Below are 14162 nucleotides of genomic sequence, written 5' to 3'. Positions count from 1 at the left end.
ACAGTGCTCAGGTTAAATTTAATTTTTAGCATGGGATAGAAAAAGATTAACTATATAAAATCTGTTGTTCCACAGGTACTGTGAGAATAGAGATGTTTCGAAATATGCAGAATGCAGAAATCATCAGAAAAATGACTGAAGAATTTGATGAGGTATAGCATTTCAATATTTATACAAACTGCCTGCTTACACTTGTAAATGATGAATATGTTATTTTAAGTTTTGTTTTGACTTGGTGTTTAGTATAAGAGAAGATATACTGTTTTCTCATTATATGATAATCCATGCTGTTAATTCCAAAATTAATCTCATTCATTTGGGAATTTTATTACATTGCATGGAGGTAGTAGCACTGAATAGTGACTGATAGCTGATAAGGATAAGAAAATTCATGGTGTGAAGTAGAAGTTGACTCTTGATAGTCATTCTTGAAGACCATCTAAAATTCCTGAATTTATAAATACATCTCCAGCAATTTCATGTTCTGTGGAATACTAGTCTTGTTAAATGCTTTAAAGAAAAAAGGGTTTGGAGGTCAAGGAAGTGTGAGCAGGCTGCCTATTATACCTACCTTAGAGATTGTGAAAGCATATTAACTTATTTAAGGTTCTTAGAAGTCCTAATGGAGAAAAATCTCCTTAACTTAATTCAATCCAGAATTCCCAAAATTATTTTACATGGATCCCCACCACTGACATACCCACACACACACATCTCCCCCACTCCCACCCCTTTCCCATTTTCTGTGTGTGTGTGTGTGTGTGTGTGTGTGTGTGTGTGTGTGTGTGTGTGTGTAAAACTTGAACTTCTATTTGGGACATTCTACTTGAGATAATCTGATTTCCATTAAGAATACAAGTTTTCTTTATTGTCTTCACAAATTAATCATGCAGAAACCATTTTTTTCTGCATGATTTTCCATTTTCACTAAAATACTCACTCAAGCAGTTTTACACTGTAAATGTTGAGATACTTTTACAGTTTTATTTCTTTATTTTATTTATGGTGAACTCAATTCATGTCATGCTTTAGGCCACCATCAATTCCAGTTTTAACGTTCTGCCTTTTGATTTAATTAAGATTTCTATTTTCTGAATTAGGTGTTCCTTTTTCTTGACTTTCAACACTAACAACAAAGATTGGTTTTCTTCTAGGTCCACTCTTAATAAGATGGGGTTAGGCTTTTTATTAGTAGTAGCAGTAAGTAGTGTTTATTTTTAATTAAAAAAGTACTACAAACACATGTCAAAGCAGACATTCAAACACAGGCTGTTCAATATATGTCTTTCTCATCAGGTGTCACCTTTACTCTAGCAGCAGTATGAAAACATTTTACAGAAACATTCTGTCAGTGGCTTTCAGACTATTTATTCACATTTTATGGGAGGTAGGGGAGACCTTAAATTGTCACCTATGCAGATATACTCCATAATCACTTGTCTTCATTTCTGTAATCCAAAAAGCTCTGAAATTCCAAAACCTGGCCTACAATAACATGAGACTACTTAAAATTTTTATTTATCACAGTCAGTGTGAATATCTATATGCATTGTTGTTAAACGTTAATGTTCTTGATTACAGGGGGCTGCCCCAGATTCTTTTGGGGTATGATGAAATATAAGGTATATGCACTGTATTAACTTCTAAACTGAAAAAAATCCTAGATTCTGAAACATTTCTGTGGGACTCCTGTTCACTAAAAAATAATTTTTTTGTTGTTACTACAAGTGTTTTTATATGTTGCAAATAGAAGTTAAAGCCAGATAAGATATAAGTTAAGGTGCAAGTAGTAGTTTTACTCACCAGCTACTATACTAACTACTATGCCAGGCTTGCAATACAGGTGATTCAGATTGTAGATTTAAAAGTAGTATATATCTTGGACCTTCACAGCACTAACACGTGATGGAATGATTATTAAAAGTTTAAGACAGTAGTTTCCAAACATTGCTGCACATTAACATCTCATGGGGATACTGACTCCTGGCTCCCTTTCACATCCCACAGACATTTTGATTTACTTTGTAAGGCATGTGACCTGGATATAGAGATTTTTTTAAAGCTCACCAGGTGATATTCTAATGTATAAGAACTATTGAGAACTATTGTTCTAAGGCAAATAAAAAGAGGAAGCCAAGATTTGTTATAAAAACACTTCATATATGAAAACAGAATGAGGGGGAAACAACAATGAATAAAATGTAGCAAATGAAATTATTCAGAAGGCATTCATTTCATATTCCTAAACATTTTGTCTCAATATTTGAGATTATTGACCTAATCAAAGAAGACTTTTAAAATCATCATTCTATTATTTTTTAAACAGTATATCTAATACAGTTTGGATTATTAGAATGTATTAATTTAAAGCAGAATTTAATATCTTCTAAAGCTACTTAGAAATAAATAAATATAATTGTGATGATTAGAAGTTTTAATAAATACTGTCAGTTTCAGTTTTAAATATCTATATAATGCTTTTAATTAGGTGGCTTAAAACAGTGTCATAAATAGGATGCTTACTCACTTTGCTTGAGACTTTATTGCATAACCAGTTTGAAAAGTAAAAATTTAAACTCAAAATAAATAAATAAACATACAATCAAATAAAAATTCCAGAGATGATGTTAGTGAGCAGGATGTGCCAGACCTGTTTGACACTGATAATTAAATTGTCTGCAAGTATGACAAGATTCATCGAAGCAAGAACAAATGGAAATTCTATTTGAAAGGTGGTATTACGTATTTTGGAGGGACAGACTCTGTATTTGCAAAAGCCATTGTTGATACGGAGTGGTAAAACTTATGAGCTGAATACATCATAAACATATACTGGGATTGTGTCACATATTGTTCACTGTATTGAATTTAATGAAATTATAATTCAGATGCAGGTACAAAAAAATTTATCTTAAACTCTTTAGCAAGATATTGATCTTTTGCTACTCTGTATACACTCAAGAATGCATTTAGATGCTTTCATATTGTTAAATATACAGTATTTTAAGTTTTTTTTTCTTCAAAATACTGTATAGGTTATTTAATTCCTTGGGAGTGGGAGGAGGTTAGTTTTGGTGAATTATATTTTGTGATAAAATTCTGAAATATCAAAGAACCATTAGATCCCAAGATCCTAGAAAAGTGCCTAGTTAACGAGTAGCCATTAAAATTGTTTTGAATGAATGAATATATTGTATTATAGCAAACTAAAGTAAAGGTGAGATGAGTTAGAAGTCATTTCAGTTGAAAGTGTTTAAATTGAATAAGGTAGTCCAAGAGTATGTTATTGCCAGAAAAAGTAGTATACTGTAGCTTCTATTCCTTGTTACAAATTGGTTATAACTACAGATCTGTACCTGGCCACATGTCCTTTGTAATTGTAATATCAGCCTAATTTAGAAATATGTTAATTCCCAGAGCAGCCTATAGCTTTTCAAAGTCAATAGATATACTTGGTTCCTGTTGGAGCCAGTTGCCAGGAGGTAAAGCACACTGTAATTGTATTTCTTCCCCAGGTTATTACAATCAGATCTCCATGTATCAATTCTTAGATATGTTTCCCAAAGGTCAATTTGTATAGTTTTCATATATTTCAGTATGACATCTATGTAGGGAAACCTTTGCAACACAACACATTTAATATTCAGCTGACCCTTGAACAACACGGGTGTTAGGTACTCTCAGCCCTCTGTAGCTGAAAATCCTCATATAATTTTTGACTCCCCCAAAACTTAACTACTAATACCCTACTGTTGACTGGAAGCCTTACCAATAACATTAACAGTCAATTAACAGACATTTTGTATTTTATATATATTATATGCTGTGTTCTTACAATAAAGTAAGCTAGAGAAAAAATGTTATTAAGAAAAGCATAAAAAGGGGAGAGTACATTTACAGTACTGTACTGTATCATTACTGTAAGTTTGTCATCTGTTTATAAGCTAAATCATCTGTCTCTTAGTACCTATATCAATATTGTCTTATATGATGCAAAATACCATAGATCTTATATGTATTATTAATACTAGACATAAAAAATGAAAAGATAATGTGAATAATTTATATTTTCTTACAGTTATGATGATTTATGCATTGATAATGAAGAAGCCAGCAATCTGATTGCTTTTTGCTAGCCTAGTGTAACTGATACAATTGTTTCATGGTAGCCTAGCCTTTATACTAGTGAATGAATTGTTATAAAATTTTTATGGCATACAGTATTACTGTCATATTCATAATACAATATTGGAAACACTGTTACTTTTTTTAAGAAAAATCACTTACCTGTGGTGTGATAAGCTGATATGCAGTTTCTCCAACTATGAGAGTGAGTGTGTGTCATACTGTACAGTAATGTAATTCTTTGAAAGCAAAGTTATAGAACAGTATATATTAAATATCACTCACCTTATGCCTATGTATGGGTAGGCTATCCACTTCAATACAAGTCTTGCACACGAAGCTCTACACAATGAATAGTTAGGCAATGATGATGATGACACGAGTGTCTCATACAGTTCTTGCCATACAGTTACTATATTTTCACATGGAGACACACACATATACAACAGATATGTTTATTAAGTGTATGGCATGGTGATTATTTACTGTTCATTAAATGGAAGTGGATCATCACAAAGGTCTTCATCCTCATCGTCTTCACATTGAGTCGGCTGAGGAAGAGGAGGGGTTTGTCTTGCTGTCTCCGGGATGGCAGAGGTGGAGGAGGTGGAAGGGTAAGCAGGAGAGGCAGGCATATTTGGTGTAATTTTATGGAAATACATCATAATTTCTGTTTGAATTTTGCTTTTTCATTTCTCTAACATAGTACCAGTCCTTCTTCCACCATTTGCTACAGTTTCAATGCCCATATCACAGAAGGGTTCATGTTGTAAAAGAAGTTAAAAGCAGTGTTGAGTAAGCAGAACCCTTGTACCAGATTGTCTAATGTCATTTGTTTTCTGGCAATGCTTCTTCTATGTCTTTTTCCTCATTGTACGGCACTGGTTAGGAAGCACTCATCTCCATCAAGTCATCTTCTCTTAATTCCTTTGGTGTAGTGTCTGTTAGCTCTTGAATTTCTTCAAGATTCATATCTTAAAACTCTTCACTGCCCGCTCCACTCCACCCGACCGTTTTTGCCATATCCACAGTCTCTTTCATGATTTCTTTGATCGGCTCTGTCCTTAGTCCTGTGAAGTCATGCACAACATCTGGGCAAAATTTATCTCCAGCAGGAATTCATTATTTCAGGCCTGGTAGCTTTCTCTAACAACAATGGCTTTTTCTCTAACAACAGTGGCATCTTCAGCTTCAGTGGTGTAGTCCTTGCAGACTTTCATGATGTTCTCTCTATGGGGGTCCTCTTCCATAGCCCTGACAATCCTTTCCATAGAGTACTGTGTGTAATGAGCCTTAAAGACCCTTATGACTCCTTGATCTAGAGACTGAATTAGAAATACTGTGTTTGGGAGCAAGTTGATCACTTTGACACTTTTGGTGTTGAACTCATAGGGTTCTGGGTGGCCAGGGGCATTGTTCATTATAAAAAGAATTTTAAAAGTCAGTTCCTTACTTGCAAGGTACTTCCCAACTTCAAGGACAAAGCATCGATGGAACCAATCCAGAAAAGGGTTCTCATTGTCCATGGATTCTTGTTCTACAACCAAAAGACTGGTAGCTGGTGTTATATTTTCCCTTCAAGGCCTGGGAGTTTGTAGCTTTACAGATAAGAGCAGTCCTGATCATAAACCTGACTTGCATGTGCACAAAAAGTAGAGTTAGCCTGTGCCTTCTTACCTAAGTCCTGGTGCTCGCTTATCTTCCTTACTAATAATGTTGTTTGTGATGATTTTTTCCCAAGTAGGGCGCTTTCTTCTGCATTAAAAACCTGTTGAGGCAGACTTACCTATCACTGAGCAACTCCCACGTGCAAGTGTAAATGTCTCTTCTCCAGTAAGTTTGTCAATTGTCAGTTAATTTGTAGGCTGTCTCTGCAGGACCCAAGCTGGAAGAGAAAAAAGTTTTTCTTTTCAGCAGTTTTGTTGACTAGGATAGGATGTTTGGGACTCCCAGCTCACTCCAGAGACTGAGGCTGCAGCTGAGATCACCAGTCCAGCGAAGCTGAGCTCCTCGCCTGCTACCAGGATTTGTATAAAAACACCTGGCTACAGGCAGCGAGGGATCTGCCATGCTCCTGGAGAGCAGCTGCTGGCACTGCTGATGCCAAGCTGGGTTCTGCAGCTCTGCCTAGTCCCAGCCAGCACCCCATTCTGATCAGGCCAGGAGAGAAAACAAGATGGCAGAGTAGAAGACCTTGAGCTCACATCCTCCCATGAGAACACCAAGATCATAACTAATTGCTGTACAACCATCAATAAAAAAGACTGGAGCCTACGAAAAAGATATTCTACATTCAAAGACAGAGAAGACGAGATGGTAGGAAGGGTGCACTCATGATATAGTCAAATCCCATATGCCCTGGGTGGGTGACGCAGAAGCTGGAGAATAATTATATCACAGAAGTTCTCCCACAGGAGTGAGAGTTCTGAGCCCCACATTAGGCTCCCCAGCGGGGGAGGGGGTCTGGCATCAGGAGGAGGAGCTGCCAGAGCATTTGGCTTTAAAGGCCAGCATCTCTTGACCACAGGAGCTCCACAGAACTCGGGAAGCCAGACTCCACTCTTGGATGATGCACACGAGGTCTTTTGATCACCAAGACACAGGGAAAAAGCAGTGACTTCAAAGGCACCTGGGCCGGAACTGCCCACTGGTCTTGGAGGGCCTCTTGGGGAGACGGGGTGGCTGTGGCTCTCTCTTGGGGCATAAAAGTTGGTGGTGAACATATCCGGGAAAAATCATCTGAAGGCTGACATCTTGCTTGGGACATTAGTGCCAAGACCTGGCCCCACCCAACAGCCTGTAGGCTCCAGTGCTGGGACACGTCAGGCCAGATAACCAACAGGGCTGGAACGTGGTCCCACGCATCAACAGACAGGCTTCCTAAAGACTTCCTGAGCCCATAGCCACCACTAGGCATGCCATTTGACATGGCCCTGCCCACCAGAGGGCCAAGACCCAACTCTACCCACCAGGGGGCAGACACCAGCCCCTCCCACCAGGAAGCCCCCACAAGCCTCTAGACTAGCCTCACCCACCAGGGGGTAGACAATAGAAGCAAGAAATGCACAGTCCCCAAACCTGTGGAACTGAGTCCACAAACACAGGTCAGAACCTACCGTGGGACCAGCTGATAACTGGCCATTGAGTTACGAGAGGAGCTGTACTACTGGGACACATAGGACATCCCCTACAGAGGGCTACTTCTTCAAAGTCAAGACACATAACTAACCTTTCACATACATAAAAATACAAACGGAAGTTTAGACAAAATGAGTCAGCAAAGGAATATGTTCCAGATGAAGGAATAAGGTAAAACCCCAAAACAACGAAATGATATGGAGATAGGCAATCTACCTGAGAAAGAGTTCAGAGTAATGATTGGAAAGATGATCCAGGAATTTGGGAAAAGAATGGAAGCACAGAGTGAGAAGTTACAAGAAAGTTTTTAACAAAGGATTAGAAAAAATAACAACTAAACACAGTTAAAGAATACAATAACTGGGGCTTCCCTGGCGGCGCAGTGGTTAAGAATCCGCCTGCCAGTGCAGGAGACACAGGTTCAAGCCCTGGTCTGGGAAGATCCCACATGCTGCGGAGCAGCTGAGCCCATGCGCCACAGCTGCTGAGCCTGTGCTCTAGAGCCCATGAGCCGCAATTACTGAAGCCTGCGCATCTAGAGCCTGTGCTCCCAACAAGAGAAGTCACCACAATGAGAAGCTTGCACACCACGGCAAAGAGTGGCCCCCGCTTGCTGCAACTAGAGAAAACCCACGCACAGCAGCGAAGACCTGACACAGCCAAAAATAAAAATAAAAAAAATACAATAACTGAAATGAAAAATACACTAGAAGTAATCAGTAGAATAAATGAGGCAAAAGAACAAATAAGTGAACTGGTAGACAGAGTGGTGGAAATCACTGCTGTGAAACAGAATAAAGAAAAAAAAAATCGAAAGAAAAAAGGATAGTTTAAGAGACCTCTGGGACAATGCCAAATGTACCAACATTCGCCTTATAGGAGTCCCAGAAGGAGAAAAAAGAGAGAAAGGGCCTGAGAAGATATTTGAAGAGATAATAGCTGAAAACTTTACTAACATGGGAAAGAAAGCAGTAACCCAAGTCTAGGAAGCAGAGAGTACCATACAGGATCAACCCAAAGAGGATCACAACCAAGCTACATTGTATCAAATTGACAAAAATTAAACATAAAGAGAAAATATTAAAAAACAATGAGGGGAAATCAACAAGTAACACACAAGGGAACCCCCATAATGTTATCAGCTGATTTTCCAGCAGAAACTCTGCAGACCAGAAGGGAGTGGCATAATATATTTAAAGTGATGAACAGGAAAAACCTACAGCCAAGAATATGCTACCCAGAAAGGCTCTTGTTCAGATTCAGTGAAGAAATCAAAAGCTTTACAGACAACCAAAAGCTAAGACAGTTCAGCACCACCAAACCAGATTTACAACAAATGCTAACCAACTTCTCTAGGCAGAAAAGAACAGTCCACAAGTAGAAGAAAGAAAATTATGAAATGGGAAAGCTTACCAATAAAGGCATACAGTAAAGGTAGGAAATTATACACACACACACATATGATATCTAAACCAATAATTGTGAAAGGAGGAGAGTGTAAATGCAGGATATTTCAAATGCATTAGAAATTAGGAGATCAACAACCTAAAACAATCATTATATGTATAGATTGCTATATCAAACTCTCATGGTAAACCAAAAATCTATAGTAGATATACACAGAAATAAGAAAAAGTAATCAAAACACAACACTAAAGAAAGTCATCAAATCACAAGAAAAGAGAACAAAAGACAAAAGGAGAAAAAAGCCCTACCAAAACAAATCCAAAACAATTAACAAAATGGCAATAAGAACATACATATGGGTATTTGCCTTAAAGGTAAATGGATTAAATGCTCCAACCGAAAGACATAGGCTGGCTGAACGGATACAAAAACAAGACCCATATATATGCTGCCAACAAGACAACCACATCAGATCTATAGGCACATACAGATTGAAAGTGAGGGCATGGAAAAAGGTATTCCATGGAAACGGAAATCAAAAGAAAGCTGGAGTAGCAATACTCATATCAGACAAAATCGACCTTAAAATAAAGACAGTTACAAGAGACAAACAAGGATACCACATAATGATCAGAGGATCAATCCAAGATGATATAACTGTAAATATATGCATACAAAATAAGAGTACCTCAATGTATAAGGCAAATGTTAACAGACATAACAGGAAAAATTGAGAGTAACACAATAATAGTGGGATCCTCTAATACCCCACTAACGTCAGTGGACAGATTATCCAGACAGAAAATCAATAAAGAAACACAGGCCTTAAATGACACCTTAGACTACATGGATTTGATTGAAATTCATAAAGCATTCCATCCAAAATCAGCAGAATACACATTTTTTTCAAGTGTACAAGGAACATTCACCAGGGGAGGTCACATGCTGGGCCACAAAGCAAGCCTCAGTAAATTTAAGAAAGTTGTAATTTTATCAGGCATCTTTTCTGACCATAATGCTATGAGGCTAGAAACCAACTACAAGAAAAAGAACTGCAAAAAGCACAAACACTTGGAGGTTAAACATATTGTAGTAAGCAACCAATGGATCACTGAAGAAGTCAAAGAGGAAATCAGAAAATATACTTAAAGACAAATGAAAACAAAAACAGGACAATGCAAAACTTACGGGACACAGCAAAAGCAGTTCTAAGAGGGAAGTTTACAGCTATACAAGCTTACCTCAGGAAACGAGAACAATCTCAAATAAACAACCTGACTTTACACCTAAAGCAACCGGAGGAAGAAGAACAAACAAAACCCAAAGTTAGTAGAAGGAAAGTAAGTATAAAGGTCAGAGCAGAAATAAATGAAATAGAGACTATAAAAACAATAGAAAGGATCAACAAAACTAAAAGCTGATTCCTTGAAAATATTTTTTAAAATTGATAAAACTTGGGCTTCCCTGGTGGCACAGTGGTTGAGAGTCCGCCTGCCGATGCAGGGGACACGGGTTCGTGTCCCGGTCTGGGAAGATACCACATGCCGTGGAGCGGCTGGGCCCGTGAGCCATGGCCGCTGAGCCTGCACATCCGGAGCCTGTGCTCCGCAGCAGGAGAGGCCACAACAGTGAGAGGCCTGCGTACCGCAAAAAAAAAAAAAAAATTGATAAAACTTTAGCCAAACTCATCAAGAAAAAAAGGGAGAGGACCCATATCAATAAAATTAGAAATTAAAAAGGAGAAGTTACAACTGACACCATAGAAATAAAGGACCATAAGAGACTACTACAAGCAACTATATGCCAAAGAACTGGACAACCTAGAAGAAATGGGCAAATCCTTAGAAAGGTACAATCTCCCAAGCCTGAACCAGGAAGAAACAGAAAATAGGAACAGACCAGTTACAAGTACTGAAATTGAATCTGTGATTTAAAAATTCCCAATAAACAAAAGTCTAGGACCAGATAACTTCACAGGCAAATTCTGTCAGATACTTAAAGGAGAGTTAACACCTATCCTTTTGAAACTATCTCAAAAAATTGCAGAGGAAAGAATACTTACAAGCTCATTCTGTGAAGCCACCAACAGCTTGATGCCAGACAAAGATACCACATAAAAAGAAATTTGCAGGCCTATATCACTGATGAACACAGACACAAAATTCCTCAGGAAAATACAAGCAAACTGAATCCAACAATACATTAAAAAGATCATACACCATGATCAAATGGGATTTATCCCAGAGATGCAAGGATTTTCCTATATCTGCAAGTCAATCAGTGTGGTACACTACATTAACAAATTGAACAATAAAAACTATATGATCATCTCAATAGATGCAGAAAAAGCTGTTGATAAAATTCAACATCCATTTATGATAAAAACTCCAAAAAGTGAGCAGAGAGGGAACATACCTCAACATAATAAACTCCATATATGACAAATGCATAACTACTGTCATATGCAGTGGTGAAAAGCTGAAAGCATTTCCTCTAAGATTAGGAACAGAAGGATGTCCACTCTCACCACTTTTATTCAACATAGTTTTGAAGTCCTAGACAAGGTAATCAGAGAAGAAAAAGAAATAAAAGTAATCCAACTTGGAAAAGAAGATGTAAAACTGTAACTGTTTGCAGATGACATGATACTATACATAGAAAATCCTAAAGACATAACCAGAAATCTATTAGAGCTCATCAATGAACTTGGTAAAGTTGCAGTATACAAAATTAATACACAGAAATCTGTTGTATTTCTGTACATTAACAATGAAAATTTAGAAAGAGAAAGCACAATCCCATTTACCATTGCATCAAAAAAACCCCAAGAAACAAAAAAACAAAAAACCTAGGAATAAACCTAGAAAAGGAGGCAAATGACCTGTACTCCAAAAAGTATAAAACGCTGATGGAAGAAATCGAAGATGACACAAACAGATGGAAAGCTATATCATGTTTTTTGATCGGAGGAATCAACATTGTCAGAATGACTATTTGCCCAAGGCAATCTGCAGATTCAGTGCAATTCCTATTAAGTTACCAATGACATTTTTCACAGAACTAGAATAAAAAAAAATTAATTTGTATGGAAGCACAGAAGATCCAAAATAGCCAAAGCAATCTTGAGAAAGAACAATAGAGCCGGAGGAATCAGGTTCCCTGTCTTCATACTATACTACAAAGCTACAGTTATCAAAACAGTATGGTACTCGCACAAAAAGAGACATACAGATCAATGGAACATGATAGAAAGACCAAAAATAAAACCACGCACCTATGGTCAATTAATCTACGACAAAGGATGCAAGAATATACAGTGGAGAAAGGACAGTCTCTTCAGTAAGTGGTGCTGGGAAAACTGGACAACTATATGTAAATAAATAAAATTAGATCATTCTTTAATACCGTACACAAAAATAAACTCAAAGTGGATTAAAGACCAAAATGTAGGACTTAACTGGTGGTTAAGAATCCTTCTGCCAATGCAGTGGACATGGGTTGGAGCCCTGGTCTGGGAAGATCCCACATGTTGTGGAGCAACTAAGCCTGAGCGCCACAACTAGTGAGCCTGCACTTTAGAGCCTGCAAGCCACAACTACTGAAGCCCACGTGCCTACAGCCCATGCTCTGCAACAAGAGGCCACCACAATGAGAAGCCCATGCACTGCAGTGAAGAGTAGCCCCCACTCACCACAACTAGAGAAAGCCCACACGCAGCAATGAAGACCCAATGGAGCCAAAAATAAAATAAATAAATTATTTTTAAAAAGACCAAAATGTAACACTGGATACTATAAAACTCCTAGATGAAAACATTGGCGGAACACTCTTTGACATAAATCATAGCAATATCTTTTTGGATCCATCTCCTAGAGTCATGGAAATAAAAACAGAAATTAAAAAATGGGACCTAATTAAACTTAAAAGCTTTTACACAGCAAGGGAAACCATAAACAAAACAAAAAGACAACCTACAGAATGGTAGAAAATTGCAAATGATGCAACTGACAAGGGATTAATCCTCAAAATATACAAAGATCTCATACAGCTCAAGTTCATAAAAACAAAACAACCAAATCAAAAAATGGGCAGAAGATGTAAAAAGCCATGTCTGCAAAGAAGACATACACATGGCACATGACAAGATGCTCAACATTGCTAATTATTAGAGAAGTGCAAATCAGAACTCTAATAAGGTATCAGCTCATACCAGTCAGAATGGCCAATATCAGGGCTTCCCTGGTGGCACAGTGGTTGAGAGTCCCCCTGCCGATGCAGGGGACACGGGTTCGTGCTCCAGTCCGGGAAGATCCCACATGCCTCGGAGCGGCTGGGCCCTTGAGCCATGGCCACTGAGCCTGCGCGTCCGGAGCCTGTGCTCCGCAACGGGAGAGGCCACAACAGTGAGAGGCCCACATACCTCAAAACAAAAACAAAACAAAAAAAAGAATGGTCAATATCAAAAAGTCTATAAATAATAAATGCTGGAGAAGGTATGGAGAAAAGGGAATCCTCCTACACAGTTGGTGGTAATGTAAATTGGTACAGCCACTATGGAGAACAGTATATGGAGGTTCCTTAAAAAACTAAAAATAGAGCTAACGTATGATCCTGCAATCCCACTCCTGGGATTATATCCAGAGGAAAACATAATTTGAAAAGATACATGCACCCCAATGTTCACAGCAGCACTATTTATAATAGTCAAGACATGGAAGCTACATAAGTGTACACTGACAAGTGAATGGATCAAGAAGAGTGGTGTGTGTGTGTGTGTGTGTGTGTGTGTGTGTGTGAGAGAGAGAGAGAGGGGGGGGGAGAGAGAGAGAGAGAGAGATGGAATATTACTCAGCCATAAAAAAGAATGAAATAATGCCATTTGCAGCAACATGGATGGACCTAGAGATTATCATACTGAGTGAAGTAAACCAAAGACAAATATCATATGATATCACTTATATGTGAAACCTAAAAAATAAGATACAAATGAACTTATGTACAAAACAGAAATAGACTCACAGACATAGAAAACAAACTTATGGTTACCAAAGGGAAAGGGGGGATGAATAAATTAGGGGTTTGGTATTAAAATATACACACTACTAAATATAAAATAGATAACCAAGAAGGACCTTGTGTATAGCAAAGGGAACCATACTTAATATCTTGTAATAACCTGTAATGGAAGAGAATGTAAAGAAAGAAACATATATATAAGTAATAAATGCAGGTATATTTACATATATATAAATATATATATATATACTGGAATCATTTTGCTGTATACCTGAAACTAACACAACATTGGAAATAAGTATATTTCAACAAAAAATATAAAAAATAAAAATCTTTTCTGGCAGATATCCTTTCTACTCAATGATTTTCTTAATGGTGACTTGTAAGTTGTCTGCTGCCTCTTGGTCAGCAGAATTTTCTTTGCCCGTTATCTTGACATTTTTTAAAGCAAACCCTTTTTCTAAAATTATCAAACC

At 37.6% G+C, this 14162-nt stretch overlaps 1 protein-coding gene across 1 annotated transcript in view; it reads left to right on the top strand.

Moving 5' to 3' along the window:
- STAG1 (STAG1 cohesin complex component) overlaps positions 1-14162 on the top strand; it is a 431541-nt gene that overhangs the window by 225692 nt on the left and 191687 nt on the right. The window contains exon 6 of the mRNA XM_027091619.1: positions 76-152. Within this exon, the coding sequence (XP_026947420.1) occupies positions 76-152 (77 nt within the window). The remainder of the gene's footprint in view (positions 1-75; positions 153-14162) is intronic.

Source organism: Aethalodelphis obliquidens, unplaced genomic scaffold, assembly GCF_003676395.1.
Source record: "Aethalodelphis obliquidens isolate GAN/ISIS:26980383/991018 unplaced genomic scaffold, ASM367639v1 scaffold72, whole genome shotgun sequence".
In the NCBI taxonomy this organism is placed as follows: domain Eukaryota; kingdom Metazoa; phylum Chordata; class Mammalia; order Artiodactyla; family Delphinidae; genus Aethalodelphis; species Aethalodelphis obliquidens.
This window is presented reverse-complemented; position numbering and strand designations above follow the sequence as displayed.